The sequence below is a fragment of the Cannabis sativa genome, chromosome 5 (genome assembly GCF_029168945.1).
Source record: "Cannabis sativa cultivar Pink pepper isolate KNU-18-1 chromosome 5, ASM2916894v1, whole genome shotgun sequence".
NCBI classification, from domain to species: Eukaryota; Viridiplantae; Streptophyta; class Magnoliopsida; order Rosales; family Cannabaceae; genus Cannabis; species Cannabis sativa.
This window is the reverse complement of record NC_083605.1, coordinates 10,814,011-10,839,350: the sequence shown is the minus strand read 5'-3', so window position 1 is coordinate 10,839,350 and position 25,340 is coordinate 10,814,011. Positions and strand designations below refer to the sequence as shown.

At 35.5% G+C, this 25,340-nt stretch overlaps 4 protein-coding genes across 4 annotated transcripts; 3 read left to right on the top strand and 1 right to left on the bottom strand.

Moving 5' to 3' along the window:
* Positions 1–11,423: 11,423 nt before the first annotated feature.
* On the top strand, positions 11,424–12,398 carry LOC115717566 (uncharacterized). Its single transcript, XM_030646551.2, has one exon. It carries the CDS (start codon positions 11,424–11,426, stop codon positions 12,396–12,398), a length of 975 nt encoding a protein of 324 aa, XP_030502411.2.
* Positions 12,399–12,413: 15 nt separating this feature from the next.
* LOC133038154 (uncharacterized) lies at positions 12,414–13,292 on the top strand. The gene has a single exon (XM_061116211.1). It carries the CDS (start codon positions 12,414–12,416, stop codon positions 13,290–13,292), a length of 879 nt encoding a protein of 292 aa, XP_060972194.1.
* Positions 13,293–14,904: 1,612 nt separating this feature from the next.
* Positions 14,905–16,106, bottom strand: LOC133037804 (uncharacterized). Its single transcript, XM_061115394.1, has 2 exons — positions 15,772–16,106; positions 14,905–15,258 (listed from the first exon to the last, which is right to left on the bottom strand). Exons 1-2 carry the CDS (start codon positions 15,928–15,930, stop codon positions 15,010–15,012), a joined length of 408 nt encoding a protein of 135 aa, XP_060971377.1. The 5' UTR covers positions 15,931–16,106; the 3' UTR covers positions 14,905–15,009.
* Positions 16,107–17,395: 1,289 nt separating this feature from the next.
* LOC115716972 (cytokinin hydroxylase) lies at positions 17,396–20,821 on the top strand. The gene is made up of 4 exons (XM_030645900.2): positions 17,396–18,090; positions 18,190–18,422; positions 18,533–19,195; positions 20,104–20,821. Exons 1-4 carry the CDS (start codon positions 17,796–17,798, stop codon positions 20,530–20,532), a joined length of 1,620 nt encoding a protein of 539 aa, XP_030501760.2. The 5' UTR covers positions 17,396–17,795; the 3' UTR covers positions 20,533–20,821.
* Positions 20,822–25,340: the final 4,519 nt, after the last annotated feature.

The following is a 25,340-nucleotide window of genomic DNA, read 5'->3' as shown; positions in this document are numbered from 1 at the left end:
GAGTTGGGTGATGTGGGTAAAGATGCTGGGCCTAATTTGGATGATGAAAATGTGACCCCAATAAAAGAAGGTGGACCTAGTTCGTAGATATCTCATCTACAAAGTGGGCTGGAAACCGGAGAGAATTCACAAGTCAAGAGGTGTGTAAATTACTATATTTTAATCTTGTCATAGTGTATGATTATTATATGGGTTGATATTACTAAGCATATGTGAATCTTGATTTTGATATCCATATCAATTTCAAGAAATGTAACACTATGTAACATATCCTAGCTAGTGATAGGGAAGAGGTTGAAACTTGATTTTTGTTCATTGTGTGAGATTCTGAAGTTGTGTTTTTGTTCCCAAATTAACTCAAATTTAAATACAATATAAATGATTTAATTTCAATGACCATCTTACTGTCACTTGCTTTAGTATTGATAAGCAAATGCATTGCCTCCAAGTTTCCCATAATAGCTCGTATGTAAGAACATCTAGGATTCTTGTCTGCTGTCACGACTTTCTTCGCCTCAGTCATAACAACTTGCATCATCTATGCCTTCTCTGCCATTACTATCATACTTTGCAATTTCTTGTTTTGAACTCATACATATAATATACGTATTGTTGTTGTTGTTGTTGTGATATCTCTCATATGTGTTGGGTTTTCTGACACGATTATATATATACTGCATTTGTTTTACCTGGTGAATGTTGATGAAACAATGTAATTATAATATGTGGTTTATATTTATATATAGTGCTGCATTTCTATAGTGGTGAAATGTTTAATTTTTTTTTTGTTAAAGAGAGAAAATATATCATATGAAACTGTATATATCGATCTACCAAGTCTCACTGTATTTATGAGTTTAGTTGTTTAATTATTATTACCTTTTTTAAAAAAAAAATACAGATGTGATTCCTTTGATTATAAATGAAAATGAACATGTTCTTTTAAATCTGAATAGATTTACGATTAATATGAAATGTTCTATTATTATAATATTCCTTTTCCAGCCTAAAACACATTTAAAATAGAGAATAACTAGGTTTTTTTCATGAAAACGGCATAGATTAAATAAGTTTTGTGCTACATCTGTAAGTTATTTCAATAAAAAATCTCCTAATATACACTGTGTTTTTCAGGAATTTTCAGCATAATGTGGCACAAAGTAAGGATGATAGGGCTGATTTGGTTAATGAGGCTAAAAAATGAAGATGAAAGTGAGGAGGGTAGTGAGGATGATTATGAAGAAGATCCAGAGTATGCACAAGAAGACGATGGCATATTAATTGATGAAGGAGCAGAGCACCATTTGTTAAGGAAAGGAAAAAATCATGTTGAAATAGATGTAGAGATGAGGACATGGTAGAATCTGATTCTGAACAAGTTGCTAGAGATGACTCTAGTGAGGAAGATGAAGGTGATGAGAATAATGGCATACTAAAAAACCGAGTTTTTGCAAATGTCAGTTGTATATACGAAAATATAAAAACTGTAAGCGTTTGCGGCGGCGAAAAGTAATTCTCGGCAAAAGAACGGGCGAGAATATAAAATATTTGCAGAAAAATAAATAACTTGACACAAGAGATTTGTACGTGGTATCAGTGTTCTCCCGAACACTCCTAGTCCACGGGGCCACGCCCAGAGAATGAAATCAATTAATAAAGTATCAAAATTACAAAGACAATTGACTTAAACAAGTTTAGACTCCCTCTAAAGTATTGCCGCAATCCTTTGTAATCCACTTTATGAATCTGACTTCTTGAAACACCTTCAAGCCCGAACTCCCTTCGTCTTTGAAGTGTAAGTGCTTACTTCCTCCCGAAGTAAGGCTTCAACAAGTCTTCTCCCGAAGACCAAGTGCTTACTTCCTCCCGAAGTAAGGCTTCAACAAGTCTTCTCCCGAAGACCAAGTGCTTACTTCCTCCCGAAGTAAGGCTTTATCAAGTCTTCTCCCGAAGACCAATCTCTTGTTCAGTCAAGTAGTTCTTCACAACCTCTAGGATAGAGTAAGAACAGAAATAGAACAACTAGAACCTAGATGAACAACTAGGCTCTCACAAAACAAAGAAAGACTCTCTTCTCTCAAAAGATAAATGTAGAAAATGAATAATGGAAGAGGTAATTCGAATGGTTGCTCTCTAGGCTCTATTTATAGATCATAGAAACCAAAGAGGCAACCACAAGATCGAATTAGCAGCTGTACAAAGACTTTCCAAAAACAAACACGATCTGCTACATCAGATTCGATTCTTTGACGAAGCAGATCCGCCTTAAACGGAAACTTACTAAAATCGGGTCCGATCTTCTTTCAAAGCTTGATTCTGCCAAAAAGCAGTTAGATATTACGATTGTATCAAGATACAATCGAAATTAATAAGGAAAAGGCAATAATCAAAGTTTCCACTTAAAAGGACAACTTTCCAAAAGAGAATTCCTTCTCTTTTGAGAAGTTTTCAACAAAGGAAAGTTAAATTTGAAAGTGCAACTTTCCAAACAAGGAAAATGGCAACTTATAACCGAATAAAAGAGGTAAGATTTCGAAAATGAATGCAAAGCAATCTTACCATAAAAAGGAAAAATTATTTTGTCACCTAACTTGCCAAAAAAGGACTTTACAATCTCCCCCTTTGGCACTTTAGATGAACAAAATAATTTTTACCATAAAGTACCTGCAATGCAAAGTTAGCAAGAGCAAACAATACTACTCCCCCTGAGTAACACAATCGAATATCACAATAAAAACAAAGAGCATGCTAACTTTAAACAATAAGTTCACAAGTACTAACAAACCACAACTCCCCCTAAAAAAAGGGTCCAGAGTTGGGCAACAAAAACCAAAAAATATCTCTCCCCCTTTTTGTTTATCGGAGTGCCAAAGTAAACAAAGAACAAAAATAGACCAAAGTTTAAGTAAAAAGAAACAAACTATAACACTTTAATTTTTGGAGAGTTTAATCAAGGTGGACGATTACTCGGACATGTCATGCCGGACATCGGCCATTGCTTCAAGACGAGTGTACACATTCGAAGTTCGTACTTGACTTCCGGGAGCTCTGCGGCAGCGAGCCCGAACTTGCACCCGGCGAAGCGACGGCAGCACCAGCCTTTGGCCGTTTTTGGAACACACCATCAAAATATTCAGAAGGTTGGAATGTAGGGCCAGTGATGGGAGGCTCAAGAGTTTCATGTGCTTGGGCCACATTCTTCTGAGAGGATAAAACCTTATAGATGAGATTTGGAAATACAAGTTTGAAGGTTGGCTTTTTACCTCTTCGAAAGGTGACAATCTGGTTGAGAATATGAGAGGCTAGATCAATGGAAGTTCCAGAGGTGATGCGGTATAGGAGTGTAGCCACTTCTTGAGACACCACGGTCTTGTTCGAATTTGGAACCCAATTGCTTAGTGCAAACCGCATAAGGGAAGCATGAGCAAAAGTGAGGTGAGTAATTCGAAGTCTCTCCCCTGGTTTCAATTCTGAACGAGCACCAGTGAGTTCAGAGTGCATCAAGTTACGATCCATGGACATCACAGCATTGGATACATTCTCAGGCAATTGCAGAGCCTGAGCAATGTCCTTTTCAGAAAATGAGAACCAGTGACCCCTAACATACACTCTTCTATACAGTCTAGAGTTTCTTCTTGGCTGGAGGAGCAGTCTTCTCTCGAGATTGAGAGGCTTGAAGTTCTTTCTCAGCCGAGGCTTGCTGGGCTCGAGTTCGAGTGGAAGGGCCTGTTGGAGTGGTGCCAGCCATTGATGCGGCGGGGAGGAGGAACGGCCAATGGAGGAGGAGATTCCTTCAAGGATTCAGAAGAGGAAGTCCAGGTGCGATAGGGCCTTACCGATTTGCGAGCTACTTGCTTGGGTGGACGTTTTGGCTTCACGGCTTGAGATTCACGGCGGGAAGCGATGAATCTCCAGGCTTTGCAACAGCAGGAGAAGGAACTGAGGCAGCAGGGGGAGCACTAGAAGGAGTTGGAACGGTTTCTTCTAATTTTTTAGAGTGCCCTAGATTCTTGGTTCTCACCATTTTGAAACTGAAAGAGAAGATGAATAGTGTCTGACAAAGAAACAAGAAGAAGGTTCGGGTAGGTGGTGAAATAAGTGACAAAATTTGGTTTATATAACCTTGGAATCAAAACAAGAAAAAGGAAACCAATTTTGAAAATTCAAATGATAACCGCCAGCCCATGAACCAAAAGAGGAAACCGCCCACTTCTCAACTCCTTTCCCCTTTCCCTTTTTTTTTTAAAAAAAAAAATAAAAGGAAACTAGAAATGCCAACAAATTTTTCCAAAAATAAAGCAATCTTTCAAGAATAAAGACACATTACCATATAAAGATTAATCTTTACTTGGAAAAATATCATAATAAATCAAAGAAAGAATGAATGTTGATACTTACCATTTATGCACAAGATTTTCCTTGACCCATGAAGCAAGTCACACGCCTCCCTATTTTTTTTTTTTTATTTTAAAATAAAACCGAAAATAAAAAATAATGTGTACAGTGAGTATATGTGATTCGAATCAAGCAGAGAAATCAAATATCATTGACAATTGACAAAGTAGATTACATGTTATGCTTTCAAGGAAAATAACTAATTAGAATCTCATGAAATGATCATACTTAATTGATGTTGAGGAAAAAGATATGCATGTTGCGAGAATTGTGAACCGGGATTATTAATTTAATTTTAATAGAGGAGACTTACGAGTTGAACACACTTGTCGGACATAAGTGTGTGCAGTGAAAATAGGATCATTGTCCTTGGCATGATTTTTCATTTTCGCCTTTTTCAAATTGATCCCGCAACTGGATGCTTTCACACCATACTGAAGGTAGCCCTTTTCTATGGTAGTGCATCCTCATCATAGTTGCTAATTACAATGTTCCGGCTTACTCATCGGATGGCTTTCACACCTCGGTATGGGTAGCTCTATTCAATGAAGGGGCCTGACAAGAATGAAACAAAAATTGCTCAACTCTGTATAAGAACATTATTTAATCCTAGACACAAATAAAGAGTAACAAGAATCTTTTAACACAACATCACAAAGTATGATCAGACTGAGATCCTAACTAATTATAATCCAAAAGCATAAACATGTTTTGTCAAAATACAATGAGAGAAGATTAAGAGCTAAAGAAGAATCACATAACACTATTGTACACGAATTATGAACAGATAGAATTAAACAATGGAAACTCCCAAAGATTTTCTGAGGGAGTCAAAGCGACTTGCATCTAGGGCCTTGGTGAAAATATCAGCTAATTGTTTTTCAGTATCAACATATTCTAATTGCAATGATTTATTTTCAACAAGTTCCCTAATAAAGTTGTGTCTTATATCAATGTGCTTTGTTCTAGAGTGTTGAACAGGATTTTTGGAAATATTTATGGCACTAGTATTGTCACAAAAAATAGTCAAAACACCCAAATCAAACCCATAATCAATCAACATTTGTTTCAACCACAATAGTTGAGTGCAACAACTGCCAGCAGCTATGTACTCATCTTCGGCAGTGGATAAGGAGATGGAAGTCTGTTTCTTGCTATGCCAAGATACTAGATTATTCCCAAGGAAGAAGCACCCTCCACTTGTGCTCTTTCGATCATCAGCATTTCCTGCCCAATCTGCATCACTAAAACAAGCAAGATTTGAATTGGTATCTTTTGAGTACCAAATTCCATAATCAGGAGTGCTATTAACATATCTAATAATCCTTTTTACAACTGATACATGAGATTCCATAGGATTACTTTGATATCTAGCACACACTCCCACACTGTAACAGATATCAGGACGACTAGCAGTTAAATACAAAAGACTTCCAATCATGCTACGATAGAGTGTAGTGTCTACCTTTACTCCATTCTCATCTTTTGTTAATTTCAGTGTGGTGCTCATAGGAGTACTTACCTGCTTAGCCGATTCAAGGCCAAATTTCTTGACTAGGTTCTTAGCATACTTGCTTTGAGATACAAATGTACCTCCTTCCATTTGTCTCACTTGAAGACCCAGAAAGAAATTAAGCTCACCAACCATGCTCATTTCAAATTCACTTTTCATTTGATCAACAAATACCTGCACTTCATGGTTAGATGTAGAACCAAAAACTATATCATCAACATAAATTTGAGCAATGATAAAATCAGATTTTATATGTTTGATGAAAAGAGTTTTATCCACACTACCTCTGTGATAGCCATGAGAAAGTAAAAATTGAGTCAACCTTTCATACCAAGCTCGAGGAGCTTGTTTCAGACCATACAAAGCTTTTTCAAGTTTGTATACATGGTACGGAAATTGAGGATCTTCGAATCCTTTTGGTTGCTCAACATAAACTTCCTCATTCAAAATACCATTTAGGAAGGCAGATTTCACATCCATTTGAAACAATTTAATATTCAGAATACAAGCAATACACAAAAGTAAACGAATTGATTCTAACCTTGCAACATGAGCAAAAGTTTCATCAAAATCAATACCTTCTACCTGTGTGTACCCTTGTGCCACCAAACGAGCCTTGTTTCTCACAATTGTACCGAACTCATCACTTTTATTTTTAAATAACCACTTTGTTCCAATAACATTTATACCTTTTGGTCTTCGGACCAAAATCCATACCTTGTTGCGAACAAATTGGTTGAGTTCCTCTTGCATTGCATTGAGCCATTCCTCAAAGGTCATGGCTTCCTTCACATTTTTCGGTTCATATTGAGAAACAAAGCAAAGAAAGCCGATTAAATTAATATACCTTCTGCGAGTTACCATGCTTTCTTCGGGATTTCCAAGGATGAGATCTTTTGGATGATTCGGTTTGACTGCGGTGCTTGGTTCTTTACGAATAGAGTCGGTGATGATGTTTGGATGAGTCAAGATAGACGGTTACGGTTCTCCGGTTTCGCTTGCAGCGAGCGGATTCGTCATTTGCGGCATCGACAATGGGTTCTGTTTGCATCGGGATCTCGTTGTTACAACTTTTGGAGGAGTATCCATGAGACTATCTATCTTGGCTTCGTGGAAAACTGCGAAAAATCTCTAAAATCATCAACAACCACATTAGCTGATTCCAAAACAGTTTGAGTTCTCATGTTATAAACACGATAAGCTCTACTGTTTAAGGAGTATCCAATAAACACACCAACATCACTTTTAGCATCAAATTTACCAATATGCTCACGATCTCTATAGACATAACACACACATCCAAAAACATGAAAATGACTTACATTGGGGCGCTTACCTTTCCAGATTTCATAAGATGTTTTTGAGGTACCTGGACGAATAAACACTCTGTTTATTATGTAGCAAGCAGTGTTAATAGCTTCAGCCCATAAGCGCTTTGTTAATTTCTTGCTATTTAACATCACTCTTGCCATTTCCTGCAAAGTTCGATTCTTCCTCTCAACAACTCCATTTTGTTGAGGAGTTTTGGGAGCTGAAAATTCATGAGTTATACCTGTAGACTTGCAAAAATCATCATACACAGAATTTTCAAACTCCTTACCATGATCACTTCGAATTCGAACAATTTTCCCAATATTACAACCTTTCTCAACTCTTAATCTCAGACAAAGAGTTTTAAAGGCATCAAAAGTGTCAGATTTTTCTCTTAAGAAATCTACCCAAGTAAAACGAGAGAAATCATCAACACACACAAAGATATATCGTTTACCATTCAAACTTTCAACTTGGATTGGACCCATAAGATCCATGTGAAGCAATTCCAATACCTTTGAGGTATTGATATCGAACACGAGCTTGTGAGTGATTTTTAATTGCTTCCCAAGTTGACACGGTTCACACTTACCTTCACTTTCCTTACCAAGCTTGGGAAGACCTCGAACAATACTGCATTTGACAATTTTTTTCGTGTTTTTAAAATTAATATGCCCAAGCTTGGCATGCCACGGATACGTGGTGTTGTTGATAGGCGAGTGACAAGTAAACACAGGGGTTAGAGTGTAACAGTTATCATTGGATCGAAATCCTTGCAAGATACATTCATTGTCATCATTCATAACATAACAATGATCACTATCAAAAGAAACAGTAAACCCTTGATCATAGATTTGACTGATGCTAAGTAAATTAGCCCTCAGTCCTTCAACTAACATCACATTTTTCAGTCTAGGTAACCCTTCAAAATTTAGAGTTCCCATACCAACAACTTTTCCTGATAAGCCATTTCCAAAAGTGACTTCTCCACATTGCATAGGCCGTATGTTAGTCAAGAAATCCTTGTCACCTGTCATATGTCTAGAGCAACCACTGTCAAAATACCACATTTGAGATGCAGCAGTTTAATCAGAAAAACCAGCTAGACACTTCTTTTTCACCCATATTTGTTTCAAACCTTTATGTTTCTTTTGAGATTTTTTCAAATTATCAAAATAATTTGTTTTAAACAGGTTGTTCAATGTGAAACATTTAGGTCTGATATGTCATTTTCTACCACAAAAATGACAAATGGGAACAAATCTTTTTACCTGAGATCTTACCCTTTTCGAAAATCCTGGAGATTTTGCAGCATCAGAAGCTGTTCTTGCTGCCACAGGCTGTGAAACTGTTACGGCAGAGTTTGTAGCCTCATGGTGATTCGTTGGAACACTAGATTTTACAATCTTCGTGACTCGAGAACTTTCCATTCCATTAGAACCAAGGCACGCAAAACCTCTGCGACTCGCATTCTGAGCTTTTTCAAAAATAGAAGATCCAGGATTAAGCATTTGAACATTTTTCTTAAAGTTTTCAAGTTCCTTCTTCAATAGAGAGATTTTTTCATCTTTATCACAAACACTTGTCTCATATTCTTTTATTTTCAACTCACACATTTCAATCTGATGAGACAATTTTTTATTCAATTTATTCAACTCTCTATTTTCAGAAGCAACCTGAATCCATTTTTCATACATGACTTTGTATGATTCAGCAAGAGATTCTTCACAGATTTCACACTCATCTGAATCTGATTCCTCTTGTTTGGTGGTATTATTCAGACATACCAATCTATCTTTCACCTGTGAATCACACAACACATTAGTCATAACAGAGGTTAGGGCAACATTTTCAGTAATATCTTCATCACTTTCGGTTTCATCATCACTCCAAGTGACATTGAAACTTTTCTTATTCTTTTTCAAAGTGTTTGCACACTCAGATTGAATATGCCCAAAACCTTCACATTCCCTGCACTGAATTCCCTTTTTGTTAGAGACAGATGGTTTAATGAAAGCATTACCTTTTGAACCTTTCGAAATATTCTTTTTATTTCCCATCTTTTTCATATATTTCTGAAAATTCTTAGTTAATAAAGCAATCTCATCATCACATTCACTATCAGAATTTTCATTATTAGCAACTTTCAAAGCAATACTTTTACCTTTATCAGCAATGGATTTGGGTTTGTCCTTTTGTTTAATCTGTTGATTTAATTCAAAAGTACGTAAGGAACCCATCAATTCTTCCACTTTCATAGTGCTAAAATCTTTAGCTTCCTCCATTGCCAAAAGTTTCGTATCAAACCTTTCTGGAAGAACTCTAACAATTTTTCTCACAAGAACAAAATATTCATTAGCAATGTCAGATAATTTTTCATAGAATTCAGTTAAAGTTTCATTATCAGACATTCTAAGCTCATCAAATTTAGTCTGAAGCATAATATATCTAGAACGCTTAACATCAGATGTTCCTTCAAACTGAGTTTGAAGGATCTGCCAAGCATCCTTAGCAGATTCACAAGAAGATATAAGCTTAATATAACCTTCACCTACTCCATTAAATATGGCATGTAAAGCTTTGCTATTATAAGCAGACAAATTATCATCTTCAGTAGACCATTCAAGTTCAGATTTTAATTTAGAATTACCTTCAGAATCTACCACAACAGGAGGAGACCATCCTGAAAGAACCATCCTCCATGCTTTCTCATTTTGAGACTTGATAAAGGCTCTCATTCTAACCTTCCAATAAGGATAGTTGGAATCATTGAGGAGTGGTGGGCGAACAATAGAAGTTCCTTCTGCAAAGGGAAACATATTGCAAAAACACAAGAAAACGTAAAAAGGACCACACTAAGAGTTTAGTGTCCCGCTCTGATACCAATTGAAAAACCGAGTTTTTGCAAATGTCAGTTGTATATACGAAAATATAAAAACTGTAAGCGTTTGCGACGACAGAAAGTAATTCTGCTACAGCAAAACTGAACAGGCAGAATATAAAATATTTGCAGAAAAATAAATAACTTGACACAAGAGATTTGTACGTGGTATCAGTGTTCTCCCGAACACTCCTAGTCCACGGGGCCACGCCCAGAGAATGAAATCAATTAATAAAGTATCAAAATTACAAAGACAATTGACTTAAACAAGTTTAGACTCCCTCTAAAGTATTGTCGCAATCCTTTGTAATCCACTTTATGAATCTGACTTCTTAAAACACCTTCAAGCCCGAACTCCCTTCGTCTTTGAAGTGTAAGTGCTTACTTCCTCCCGAAGTAAGGCTTCAACAAGTCTTCTCCCGAAGACCAAGTGCTTACTTCCTCCCGAAGTAAGGCTTCAACAAGTCTTCTCCCGAAGACCAAGTGCTTACTTCCTCCCGAAGTAAGGCTTTATCAAGTCTTCTCCCGAAGACCAAGTGCTTACTTCCTCCCGAAGTAAGGCTTTATCAAGTCTTCTCCCGAAGACCAATCTCTTGTTCAGTCAAGTAGTTCTTCACAACCTCTAGGATAGAGTAAGAACAGAAATAGAACAACTAGAACCTAGATGAACAACTAGGCTCTCACAAAACAAAGAAAGACTCTCTTCTCTCAAAAGATAAATGTAGAAAATGAATAATGGAAGAGGTAATTCGAATGGTTGCTCTCTAGGCTCTATTTATAGATCATAGAAACCAAAGAGGCAACCACAAGATCGAATTAGCAGCTGTACAAAGACTTTCCAAAAACAAACACGATCTGCTACATCAGATTCGGTTGCTGACGAAGCAGATCTGCCCAGAAACGGGAAACTTACTAAAATCGGGTCCGATCTTCTTTCAAAGCTTGATTCCTGCCAAAAACAGATTAGATATTCTGATTGTATCAAGATACAATCGAAATTAATAAGGAAAAGGCAATAATCAAAGTTTCCCTTAAAAGGACAACTTTCCAAAAGAGAATTCCTTCTCTTTTGAGAAGTTTTCAACAAAGGAAAGTTCGATTTGAAAGTGCAACTTTCCAAACAAGGAAAATGGCAACTTATAACCGAATAAAAGAGGTAAGATTTCGAAAATGAATGCAAAGCAATCTTACCATAAAAAGGAAAAATTATTTTGTCACCTAACTTGCCAAAAAAGGACTTTACACATACAGTTGAACAAAAGAAAGAAAAGGTTCAAAAAGGAAAAATTGCCTGAGCTCCCAGAGTTTAGACCCGAAACTGACATGGGGAAAGCAATCTTTGATTTGGAGATATCATTTGCATCAGGAAAATTGTTTAAGCAAGCAATTAGGGAGTACGCCCTACGTGAAGGAAAGGATATATTCTTTAAGAAGAATGACCCTCATAGAGTTAGAGCACAGTGTAAAGGAGTTAACTGTCGATGGATGTGTTATGCTTTCAAAATTGATGATAGCCTCACTTTTGTCATCAAAAGCTATGAAGCAGAACACAAGTGTTGTAGAACTAATAGTAACAGATGGGCAACTGCTCAATGGTTGAGTGCAAAATACAGGGAAGAGTTCAAGGTCAATGAAAATTTAGGTGTCTCGTCATTTCAGAAGAAGGTTAACAAGGATCATGTGCTTGAAATATCTAGGCATAAGGCATATAGAGCTCGACTTCTTGCAACTAAATCGATTGAAGGGAGCTATGAGGAACAATATGCTGCTCTATGGGACTATGCAGAAGAAATCAAATACACTAATAAGGGATCAACAATAGAATTCTTGACAGAAAATGCTGAGAATGGGGTTCCACGGTTCAAAAGGATGTACTTGTGCTACTCTGGGTTAAGAGAGGGTTTTAATGAGGGTTGCAGGCCTGTTATTGGTTTGGATGGTTGTCATATAAAAGGTGTACATCCAGGTCAGCTTTTGACAACAATTGGAGTAGATGGGAACAACCAAATGTTTCCTATTGCATTTGCCGCGGTGGAAATAGAGAACAAAGATTCATGGAGTTGGTTTCTAAATCTGTTGAGGGTAGATTTGAAAATTGAGAACTCCAACCATTGGACTTTTATCACAGACAAGCAAAAAGGATTGGAGCAATCTTTGAAGGGTATGTGGGATGAAGGGGTACCCGAAGCCGAACATCGTCATTGTGCTAGGCATTTGGAGAAAAAATTTATCAAGGTATTCAAGGATAAAACTCTAAAAGACCTCTTGTGGAAGGCTGCTAGAGAACCAACAATTTGAAGGTTTGAGGGTGCAATGGAGGAGATTAAAAAGATCAGTAACGAGGCTTATGAGTGGTTGATGGCTGCAGGTCCAAGTCATTGGTCTAGATCACACTTTAGGACTCACCCTAAATGTGATATACTCCTGAATAATATGTGTGAGGGTTTCAATGGGACACGATCAATACTTGCAGCTAGAGAAAGACCAATATTGTCTATGCTAGAGCGAATAAGGATGTACTTGATGCAAAGGATGACCAAACATAGACAATCTGTGCTCATGTGGGATTCTAACATTTCACCAAAAGCAGTACAAATTATTGAAAAGAACAAAGAGGAAGCTGGATCCCATTTGCCAACCAAATCAGGAGAATTGATTTACCAAATCCATAACATGTATGGAAATATTTACTCTGTTGATTTAAGGTCATGGGTTTGTTCATGTAGGCGATGGGAGCTTACTGGGATCCCATGTAGCCATGTTGTGGCTGTAATTTGGCACAATAAACAGGACCCAGAGCTGTACGTGAGTAAGTGGTACACAAAAGAATATTACATGAAAGCTTACTCTCACCAGATATTCCCAATTCGAATTCAAGATGAGTGGCCTCGAAGTGGGAAGATTGGAATGATAAATCCAATTCACAAGAAGCAGCCAGGAAGGCCAAAGAAAAGCAGAAAACTTGAACTTCAGGAACTTGTTTCGGGCAAGAAATTGAAGAAGAAATTTGTGATAATTAAGTGTTCGGTTTGTGGCGGCAAGGGGCACAATTTAAGGACATGTGGCAGCAACAAGACAACTTCTGTGAGTAATTCTATACTACTGCTACTACTATTTGTTTATAATGTTTATGATCTCTTTCAAATTAGCTACTATCTACTATTATTGCTCCACTTGAAACTGATAAATTGATCACTACTACTATCTACTGCTACTACTACTATGTACTGCTAATTTGCAATCTACTGCTACTATCTAATAGAAGTAAAAAAGCATATAGTAGTTGAAACCATACCTAAGATTTTCATAGCAATTGTTATAGGTTTTAGATTCCCAAATATTATTGTAGTTTCAATATATATACACTTAATGAGAAAAATACGATTTCCAAATCATTAGTATCCTGAAAGGGGCAAGAATTTATTCATTTTGAAATCATTTTCTCCTAACTTACTTGCTTGGATGAGCTGCATGGACCTTCCTTTAATTTATATTTTCTTGTAATATTTGTATGTTTGGGAATTTTAGTTTGCTTTTTGTTTCGTTTGATCTTACTGTAATCACTCAAAGTCAAGGCAAGAGTTTACACTGCTTAATTGCTTTTTCTTTACTAGATGAATTTTTAGATTTCATTAACCAATTTGGTCTACGTATATGTGCATCATTAGTATGAAACTCTCCCTGGGTTTGTAATATAATTTCTTTTGTGTAACATCTTTTGATTAGTGGTCGTTTACATTACAGGTTACATTATGTATTTTAATCTCACTTTGAGGTAAAGCCTAGTGGATGCTCAATATTTATGCATCATTTTGAATATGAGCAGGGCTTATGCATATTTTGATATCTTTTCATGAATTTGTATAAATTCATAATATATGAAGATCTTTTGATGAATTTGGATCTTTTTTATGAATTTGTATAAGCCTTTGTATAAATTGACATATGAATTTGGATCTTTTTTATGAATTATGAAGTGATCTCTTATTGAACCTTGAATGTTCATTATCATAGTTCTATGATACCATCAAAGTTGGTCAAAAGTGAAGGAGTTAGAACAATAATAACAAAGAATCCTGCTATTAGAACAATATAAAGCTTTGGTGGGACATTAAAGTGTATAATTTGACGATTAAAGTTGATTTCTTTTCTACTTAGAGGCTGGGTACTTGTCGATCATGTTAAACAGAATATGCCTAGTGGTAATTCTGATTCCATTTTATTGTACTTCTTTTAACATTAGAGGGAGATAGTTCACTGTTATTTAGCAATGTAATCTCAGTTATTACATGATCCCAAGAGGGATAATTGGGTGTGGTCTTTTTTAACAACGTTATTAATTTTTGTTTAGATTTTTTGTTTGTGAATTATGATAACTCTATAGGTCTGAATTTGAAGAAGACAACTTTTAGTGGGTTTTGTCAAACTTTGATCATAGTTCTTATTTGAAATATTGTGGCTGGTTAGTTGGTTGTGTATCCAGATCGCAATCTATGGTCTGGAGAACACAGAACGAGTATCCACAATATCCTTTTTAATTGAGCTCTTTCTAACTAAATACTCAATAGTTGCTTACAGTGGCAAGATAAATCTTATGCCTGGTTGGTTGCTGGTTGTGTATTTGAATCATATTCTACAGTTTGAACTCTGAGCTATTATCCTATGCTTTGTAACTGAGTTCTATTCTGTAGGAGTTGGTCAAAAGTGAAGGAGTTAGAACAATAATAACAAAGGATCCTGCTATGAGATACCAATTTCTGGAACAAACCATGTCTTACTTATATTTTTTATATTACAAAACAAGTTATTTGGGTCACAAAAAAGCTTCACTCCAAGTTAATCTAACTTGGTGCTTAAACTTACTAATTTATACTGTTACTTTGATTGTTAAATTGTGTAGATACATTTGTTAAACACTAAATAACATATATAGAATAAATAATATTCCAACACAAACACATATAGCAAATTTGACATTTTTCAAAAGCTTAATTATTCTAGCAATTTCTTCATCTCTTCCTTGAATCTGAAGCTCTAACTGTTTAACATTGGCCTCAATTTCGTCCAACCTTCTAAGCAAGTCGCTGAAATCATTTCTACTTCTTCGCCCACTTGCTTCTATCCACATAATAAAATTACATCCCCGATTCAATTCATTCTGCCAAAATAAAAACCAATAACACTCGATAAAATATAACAAATTTATAAGACAGATATAACAAATATACAAATGTACATTTAGTTTTCAGAAGGGTTTTATGGACAATCATCTCCTCATAGAAGGAGTCTCAATCCTGGTTTAAATATTGGGACAGATTTCATTGCAAACAACAGAATCCAACATTGATCTGTTTTAATAAAATGGCATACAGTAAATGATAGTAGTAAAGCATTACATGTTCAGGACATGAATGTTGTTGTTCAAGCTGGTATTGGATGGATGGAGCTTAAGGATTGACTACAAATGACTGTTAAAAATTCCCACACAACCACCACAGTATTCTTCAACGGTACCAAATAATCTATTGGAAAATAAATAAACTTTTGGCCATCGAATTTTGTTGAAAACCAAATAATATTTTTTAATTCATGGATTTCAAGAATAAATTTCAAAACTTGAATATCAATATTGGAAAATAAAAAAAAAAATAAAAAATTTAAAATCTCTAACCTTGTAATTTGGGCAGCCATAGAATTTTCTGTTTGGATTATCAACAGTTCTTGACGGGCGGATTACAGATTCAAACCCACAACCACAGATGGGTCTACTCCATTGAATCTCTTCCTTATACCTCCTACCACTGTTGACTGAGTTGCTAGATTGCGACATTATGAACGACAATGAAGAAATCTAGATAAAACATATTATTTTAGTTATATATAAACATTCTCAAAATGATAAAACATTTCTCCATCAATTCTTTATTATTCCACAAGCAAATTACTTAATCATCACCATTATCTCGAGATAGAGTGAAAAGAATAAACATATATATACATATAGAGGCTGTCTCATTTTAATTACTTTTTCCTTAACTATCTCAATCTGGTCTTTGAAAACTTGATTCTGAAATATATAAGATAAATACAAAAATGAGTTTTTCATTTAAAAGTGAGTGACTAATTTACTGTGATGTTATCATAGTCTGCTTTTATACACTATTCAAAATATGATAGTGTTGACTATATATATATATATATATATCAATCCCTGAATTAGAGTTGAGGCAATTAACAATAATCAGCAGTAATAACAAGATATACAAAAAAATACCAAAACTCACACCTTTAATATTCCAATTTCACTTACCGTAGAAGGAGAAGACCCAAAACAATGGAGACGTGAGTTCGTGGCTGGTGGGAAGTTGGGTTCGCGTCTGATCGATGGTGGGGCTGCTGCGTCTGGTCGGAGCGGTGACCGTCGTCGGTTCCACTCCGATGGTGGATGGGGGTGGCTGGGTTCGCGTGGGTGGGTGTGGGTTCGTGTGGGTGGGGTGTGGGTTCGTGTGGGTGGGTTCGTGTAGCTGATGAAGATACAATGGGGTGGGGTACAGTGGGGTGGCTGTGTGTATGATGGTGGGGTAGTGTTTTACCCTAATTAGATTTAAAAAAAAAAATTAAATTTACATGTGTAAAATGACGTGGACTGCCTAATGGCAGCCACGTCATCACTCCGTTACTAAAATTAACGGAACACTATAGAATACCTTAAATTAAGCATTGTCAATAGTTTGAGGGGAATTTTTAACGTCAAAAATAGTTCAGGGGGTACGATTTAGCAAGTGTCATAGTTCGGGGGGGAAAATTGCAAATTAGCCTTCTTGAAATGATAATCTCATTTTCTAACAATGTAGGCTCCCTTATCTACTTTCTAAAATATCTTATTATAAGATCTTGCATGCATGATACATGAAGAGACTCTGAACTGTGAAGACACTTGTTTTTCTTTGTTTGATCTGATTCAGATTGTTTTTATTTTGGTAGAACATCATGGTTGGGCTTGAATTTTATTTAGGGTACGAAAAACAATAAAGACCATACAAAAGGAGAGAGAAATAAAGAGTTATCCAAAGGTTCAGCACAATCACGTGTATTTCACTCATTGGCTGACTCCGTGGAGACGCTATGCTTGAATTTATATTTGGTCGCAAATTCAGAATGCGAAACACCAAACAAATAAGTAAAAAATTTATACAAAAATAAAATAAAAATAAAAAAGAAGTAGAAGAAGAAGAAGCCACAGTAGCATATAAATTAATTATATATATAATATAGGATTCCAAATTTTACAATTATTTAGTTTAAAAAGAAAAAAAAAATGAAACACGGCCAGACCAAAGCACCTTTTATTTATTTATCATGTTCAAATGAAAGACTAGAAAAATAGCCACACCCCACCTATTCAAAGTAAATAGTAGTATCCTTTCCAAGTCAAAAATCGATCGATCGACTTTGTTGAATCCCATTTGCATCTTCTCCTATAAATACCCATCTCATATTGTACTACCAAATTACTTCATTATTCATTCGAAACCAACATAACTACTCCTACGTACTCATCATCTTCTACGTCGTGCGTATTAATTTCATATCCTATATACGTACATACATATTATAAACAAGAATCCTAGCTTTCGTTTTTTACGTACGTACGTAGAAGTTAGATTAGAACATATATATATACATATATATTTGATGGAGTTTGTTGGTGTAATAATAAGTAGTTTTCAACCTCTAATTAACTGGGTGATCATGATGATGATCATACTGGTTTCATTTGTTGTACTGTGGAGACTCTTTATTTCACCTTCTCTAGCACACATGAAACTTAGGAGAAATGGTTTCAATGGCCCATCTCCTTGTTTCCCTCTCGGTAATACAACTGATATTATGGCAAGTATGACCAAAACCAATGCCTCTAAAGATGGTATAAACCATGATATTCATTCAAGGGTGTTTCCTTACTTTGCTAGTTGGCAAAAATCCTTTGGTAAGAACTAATATAATCTAACTGATAATGTTACTATGTATATATATATATAATTAATGACTGATCATGTGTGTGTGTGGTATATATTAATTATTGTAGGGAAAGTTTTCATCTACTGGCTGGGCACAGAGCCATTTTTATATGTGGCAGACCCAGAATTTCTTAAAAATGTGTCTGGACAAGTCATGGCAAAGGGTTGGGGAAAACCTTCTGTTTTCAAAAACGATAGGAAACCCATGTTTGGAATTAACGGTCTCGTCATGGTCGAAGGTGAAGATTGGGTCCGTCACCGCCATGTTATCACTCCTGCTTTCAACAAGGCCAACTTAAAGGTCCTCTATTCATACATGCATAATAAACCCATATATATATCTACCCCTTTTTCAACTGTTATAGCATAATATCTAATTGTAAGTACGTACATATATATATATATAAACAGGAAATGGCATGTTTAATAGTGGAGTCAGCCACAAAAATGCTGGATGGCTGGGCCACACAGATAAGTTCAGGCAACCCAGAAATCGATGTAGAGAGAGAGGTTATAACGACAGCAGGGGAAGTCATAGCAAAGACAAGTTTTGGCATAAGTTACGAAAGTGGTAGGCTAGTGTTAGAGAAGTTAAGAGCTTTACAAACCACTCTTTTCAAAACAAACCGTTTTGTTGGGGTCCCTTTCGCAAAATTCTTATGCCCAAACAAATCCCTTGAAGCAAATAAACTGGGCAAAGAGATCGACGGTCTTTTGTACTCTATAGTGGAAGCTCGAAAGGTAGAGTCTCAAAATATTACAAAAAATAATAATAAGAATAATGACACTCATCATCGTCAAGTACACAATGACTTGCTTGGCTTGTTGCTTAAAGAAAGTAGTAGTAATGGAGTAGGAGCTGTTAAGGGGGGGAGGAGCTTGAGCACAAGGGAACTTGTCGACGAGTGTAAGACGTTCTTCTTCGGCGGACACGAAACGACGGCGTTGGCTATCAGTTGGACAATGCTACTTCTTGCTATGTATCCTCAATGGCAAGTTGAGTTAAGGGAGGAGATTAAACAAGTCATTGGTGATAAAGAAGTGGATGCCACTTTGCTTGGTGGCTTAAAGAAGGTATGATTATTATTAATCGTGTTTTTTGTACAACTTGAATATATTATATTTTTGTTAAGATTAGTTATATTATGATTAAGTATTCTTTTCTAAGTTAATTTGATCTGTTATATACGGTATAAAATTTGTTTGAACGTACGTAGCGTAAGTTTTCATGTATTTAGAGCGAATAAGCAATTATTGCACCAATTTTGTTTGTTATAGTACCTTATAATATATGATGTAGAATATTCCAATATGTAATCTCCATGTAGAGCCGCATCTTTTATTATTAATTCTATACATTTTTTATAAATATTAGTACTTTCTTATCATATATTTACATTCAGACTCAGACTATCATATACAAAATGACAAATGTTTGAATTCCGACTAGAGAGATGGTCGGAGGTCAAAAGTCAAAAGGATAGATATTGGCCATAATAGAGCAAGCTATATATATATATTCCACGCGTGAAAGCGCGTGACAAAGAAACACATGCTTCCCATGGTTTTGTTTTTATTTTGTTTTTTTAGACCACTCTCTACACCACTTATCCTCAAAATCCTCATACACGTTCTCCATGTCCTTATCATATATATCACTACAAAGTAGCCCTTTTTCTCCTCTTATATATATGTTCCTTTTGGTCCCTACACATCACCATATATATAGTATGAACAAATCAAGACTTTATTACAATATTTATTTTTAAAAAAAATAATCAATAATTTCTTGCTTTCACAAGGCAAGCGTAGAGACAAGAGTGTAGCTTTTCTTGTTTGTTTGCATTTATGATCCACTAATTACCAATTAATTATTTATACTTGTTTTAGAAAATACTTTTGATGTGATGACATAGATGATATTATACTGGGATGTGGCCTAATTCATTATTAATTAATTATTCAATTATTTTTGTGTACAGATGGGATGGGTAATGAATGAAGTATTTCGACTATACCCTTCAGCACCAAATGTGCAAAGGCAAGCAAGAGGAGACATTAAAGTGGGGGACCGTACGATCCCTAATGGCACCAACATGTGGATCGACGTGGTGGCCATGCACCATGACCCAGCCCTATGGGGTGAGGACGTGAACCAGTTCAAGCCACAGAGATTTAAAGATGACATATTATTTGGAGGATGTAATCATAAGATGGGATTTTTGCCTTTTGGATTTGGAGGAAGAATGTGTGTTGGTAGGAACTTGAGCATGATGGAATACAAGATTTTCTTAACCCTTATTTTGTCTAGGTTTTCTTTTAAGCTCTCTCCCACTTATAATCACTCTCCAGCTATTATGCTCTCCCTAAGGCCTACCCAAGGCTTGCCTGTCCTATTCCAGCCCCTTTAAGTTAACCCTAATATATACAATTAAACTAGCTGGCTAGCACTAATTATTACTATATATTGTTTATGTCTAAGTATACTGGGTGGTTATATATCTAGCCCCTCAGTTCATTTTGAGGGATGTAGTCCCTCATCAATTTGTTATATAAAATCCAACAGTAGTTAGTGAAGGATAGTAATGAGCGGTAATAATGAGGGGTATATTTTGTAAAACTTGTAACCGGTTGTTCCGAAGTGCATTAATATAATAAATATAAAAATGCATTATTGTACTGTATCCAATTCCATTTGGCTGGCCTAATTATTTTTTCTTTAGCTTATTTTAACTTTTTGAAGCAAGTTTGGTAGGTTCGGATTATATTGTGTTAAATAATAAGTGACATTATATTTGAATAAAATATTTATTATATTAATTATTACGATCATAAATTTAAATAAAATGTGAATCATATTATTTAATATTTAAAAGATGATTCGTATATTTGCTCGTATTATAAAATTTGCAAAGGGTCCGGGGTTGGAGACCCTGGCCCTAGACCCGACCCAGATCCTGAACCCCTAACTTGGACCCAGGCTCTGACCCGACTCTAGCCCCAGACCCTGGACCCCAAACCCTGGCCTGGACCACAGACCCGACCCCAAAGTCAGCCCCAAAGATCGAACTCGAATTTGGACCTCAGACCCAAACTCAAACCCGGACCCCAGATCCCGGACCCAACCCCTGCCCTAAACTTTGGACCCAGCCCCTACCCCGAACTCGACCTAGACCCTAACACCGAACCTGAACCTTGACCCTAGACCCAAACCTAAACCTAGACCCGACCACTAGACCTGGCCCTGACCCCGAATCCTAGACCCGGACCCTAAATTTGAATCCTGGACCCTGAAATCTAGACTCGAACCCTGACCTCGACCTAGACATTGAACCCCGACCCAAACCTCAACCCGTACATCGACCTGGACCCGGCCTTGGACCCCAGACTCGAACCTTGGACCAAGACCCCGGACCCCCGACCCGAACCTGGCCCCGGACCCCGGACCCGAGCAGGGTTCAGAGTTGAGTCAAATTTATGGTAAAGAAAATATAATTTTATACAAACTACTAATACAAGTTAATATTAAACATAGTATTGTACGTATTAGATAATATTAATACAATACAATACGTGTTAATTTTGTGGTACTAAATCAGGTATGTGACCTAAACATTCATTTAGATTATCATTGTACCACACTCCAAGAATCTCCATATATACATATATTAAATCTGAAATAAAAGATGAAAGGATTTATTTACCTCTAGAAGTAAATCAGGATATCATACTTGATCTTCATTGCTCTAACAAGATTACCTCTTAGTATTGTTTCAGCTTCAACAGTTACTTCTGCAAATATTCCATTTGCTTCATTTCTATTCTTCCACATTTATTTTTGAACTAAACTTCTTAGACATTCAATAATTAATATAATAGGCACCGATCTACATAATATATTGACTTCGCTATGTTTGAAGTCATCATAGTGTACCTCCTAGTTGGGTAGTGGCTTCTGGTCCAAACGTGATGTCCTATATATTTTCCAAGTAAAAAGTCTTATGTGAATGTTAATTTTGTCAATTTCTGACATGTAATGCTCAAATGAGTTGACCCTATATGTTTTGGCAACAAAGTTGATAGTGAGGTCATTTCTATGATCACAAAAGTTTGATTTGATGTTGTTAAGCAAGTGGAATATACAAGCTTCGTGAAAGTGGTTTGGGTAAACGATCTTCACGGCTTTTTCAATACTTTTATGTTTGTCTAATATTATTGTTAAACTTGCATGTTAAAACTAATTTTAAATATGTCTTGTATATATATATATATAAATATATATATTAGTCTAACTGGTTTCTTTATCAGGATTTAAAAGTCATTAATAATGATGTTTTTAGTAAAATTAAAATATAATGTAACTGGTTACTATTTAAAAGTTTATATATTATTGAGATATATATATATTCATAAAACCAGTTTTTAGTAGTGTACCTTCTCTATCACTAAATATTTCTCTTATCTTATTGATAAACTAATCCCAAGAGTCATCATTTTTTGAGTCCCCTATTTCGAATGCCAATATGAAAATGTTGTTGTTTGCATCTATTGTAGAAGCTGAAAATAAAGTCTCCCAAATGTTGTTTTTAAGAAGGTTCCATCTACAACAATAACTAGTTTACAATGGATGCACCCCCTCATGAATTGGCGAATGCTAGAAACAAGTATTTGAAACAATCTTTTTATTCGTTTCCAAGTGTGTGATTGTTCCTAGATTTGATACTTTCAGCATGTATAGGTACATTGGTAGTTATTGATAAGAATAATCTTGAGTCTCCCTCTCGCCAATTCTAATGTTTTTTTTTTGCTCTCCAAGCATTTTGATATCCCATCGACACACCATAACATGTAGCATGTCCATTACGATATCTTCTGGTCTATGCAATTTTTTTCTTACTATTTCTTCAATGATATTGATATTTGCTTGCATCTGGTCTCCCATTACATCTAATGAGCATTTGTGATCTTGGACATACTTCCTCACTTTGAATGTTGTTGCATTCTTATATTTTGATGCTCTTAGTAACCAGTTACAATTATCATCAATATATGTAACCAGGTACTCCCTTGGTTCATATCTCTTTATTTTGAATTAGAAGTTGTGCAATATAGCATAAAAGCATAGTGCACATTTCAATATCTTTTTGTCTTTGTAAATCTCTCATTCTTCAATTTTAAAAATCCTATGATCTGTTATTATCTCTTTCTTTTCTTCCTCCCTTTTCTTCTTGTGTTTTTTTTTCTATTTTCTTAATTATAAAATCAGCAACATGGTTAGCTACTTAAAATATGTTTGACATTGATAGAAACTGGTTATTTATTTCTGAAGCCTCGTGATCTTCATATTCTATGTCTTGATACGATGGCTGGTTTGTAATTTGTAAAACCAGTTTTTGAATATCTGTGTTTTGTATGCTTGCTCCATTGTCAGCTAATTGTTGTGAAATTAATTGCATGTATGTTGTTGAATTATTGTGATGCAAAGTGGAGAGCTGCTACTCCATTCTGCTTCTTTCTTAGTTCAATGTAAAACAGTAATGAGTTGTTACTTATTATTTTTATTGCTGATAAACCTGGACATAGCTGGTAGTGCATTTCAATTAGTGTGTTGTAGTTAATCTCATTATTATTTACTAATTCAACCAATTCATTCAAAAAAACTGATTGCTAGTATTAGTAGTCTAATCATTGTGTAGTCTTGATAATTATTTACAACAAAGTTTAGTTTTATCATTTTTTGCTAATAATGTCAAGTAACTAGTTTGATATATATATATACATATTTTTTTAAAAAAAAGTTTCGTTTGTTATCATGTGATTATTTTAGTTATGGTAATTGGTTTTATTCTTTTGTATTTTTTTTCCTTTTAATTTTAATTTTTAATTATGTTCACTTATTGTAAAAGTTTATTGTGTCATAGTGTAGTTAACTTAATTGATTTTATATTTACATTATTTCAGTTTATCATGCAAGTTTATAATTTGTTATATGAGATAATGTAAATTATACTTATCAATGTGTATTATTCATTCATGGTTACTAAATAATTTAATTATAAATATTAATTTTAAAAATACTAAATTATTAGATTTTGATCTAATGATGAATAATAAATGAGGAATTTAAATTTTTATGCTTAATTTAACTACTTAATTAAAAAAAATATCAAAAAATATCACTTTTTACACTTGTTGCCCCTGATTTCGCCCAATATACGTGGACCAACTAGACAAGGACACGTGGATCAAACAATTTATCATTCAAACTATTTGCTAAGTCTTTATGTAACAAGGAAGCATCCGGGGCATGCCTCCCGGAGTAGACATATGGAATCCCATATGCTCCCGGAAGCCCAAGTAACGCTAAGGCATCTCCGCGAAGTGTCAGGCTTCCCCTGAGCAATCAAGTCGCATTTAATGCCGCATGGGAGGAAGCGTGTTGGGACTACTACACGCAATAAAGTCTGACGGCACAACCTCCAACCTGCAGCTACAAAGTAATGATCATTTAAGTCTATCGACAGCTACACTGTGAAGAGTCACATCAGTCAAAAGACAATAAGGACATTCCACATAAAAGCCCTACAGCACCTAGGGACTTGACCATGCATTACTCATGGTATATTCATTGGGAATGCCCAACTTTATGGATACTTACAGATACACTTGTACAATAGTTCTGGGGATCACCCCACCAAAAACACTATAAATACCCCCTCAAAGCTCATTAAATGGGGTCGACAATCTTGGGCTACATAAGAGCAAGAAGAGTAAATACTCACCAAGAACATTCTCTATATTTATAAGAGTGAAACACTCACCAAATACATTCTCTGTATTAAATACATCCATAAATAACAAAGACTCGTGGACTAAGGCTCATTAACGCCCCAACCACGTAAAAATACTTCTCCAATTTTCTTACAACTCTATAATCTTATAATATATTATTGGTTGCCGAAAACCTCGGTCAATATTTTGGTGCTTTCATTGAGAGCTGAAGAAAGCTACTGCAAACATACACTTCACTTCACAAGAATGGTGGAGACTAGAAGTACTCGTCAACCTCGCCCACTAGAAGATGCTCAAGATCCAAATGAGGAAGATGTAGCCTCAAGAGCAGCTGAGGGTTTTGAGGAAGAAGAAGGAATTCCTGATGATGACTACGAGGGAAACCTCGATGAGTATGCCTACGATGAAGGTAGCTACTCAGAGTTGG

Bases quoted from the DNA above. Each gene is read 5' to 3' on its own strand.
- LOC133037804 (XM_061115394.1), bottom strand. From the start codon at position 15,930: ATGTCGCAATCTAGCAACTCAGTCAACAGTGGTAGGAGGTATAAGGAA. The intron at 15,259-15,771 runs GTTAGAGATTTT...TTATTTTGGCAG, and splicing joins ATGGCTGCCCAAATTACAAG to AATGAATTGAATCGGGGATG.
- LOC133038154 (XM_061116211.1), top strand. From the start codon at position 12,414: ATGGAGGAGATTAAAAAGATCAGTAACGAGGCTTATGAGTGGTTGATG.
- LOC115717566 (XM_030646551.2), top strand. From the start codon at position 11,424: ATGGGGAAAGCAATCTTTGATTTGGAGATATCATTTGCATCAGGAAAA.
- LOC115716972 (XM_030645900.2), top strand. From the start codon at position 17,796: ATGGAGTTTGTTGGTGTAATAATAAGTAGTTTTCAACCTCTAATTAAC. The intron at 18,423-18,532 runs GTCCTCTATTCA...ATATATAAACAG, and splicing joins TCAACAAGGCCAACTTAAAG to GAAATGGCATGTTTAATAGT. The intron at 19,196-20,103 runs GTATGATTATTA...TTTTGTGTACAG, and splicing joins TGCTTGGTGGCTTAAAGAAG to ATGGGATGGGTAATGAATGA.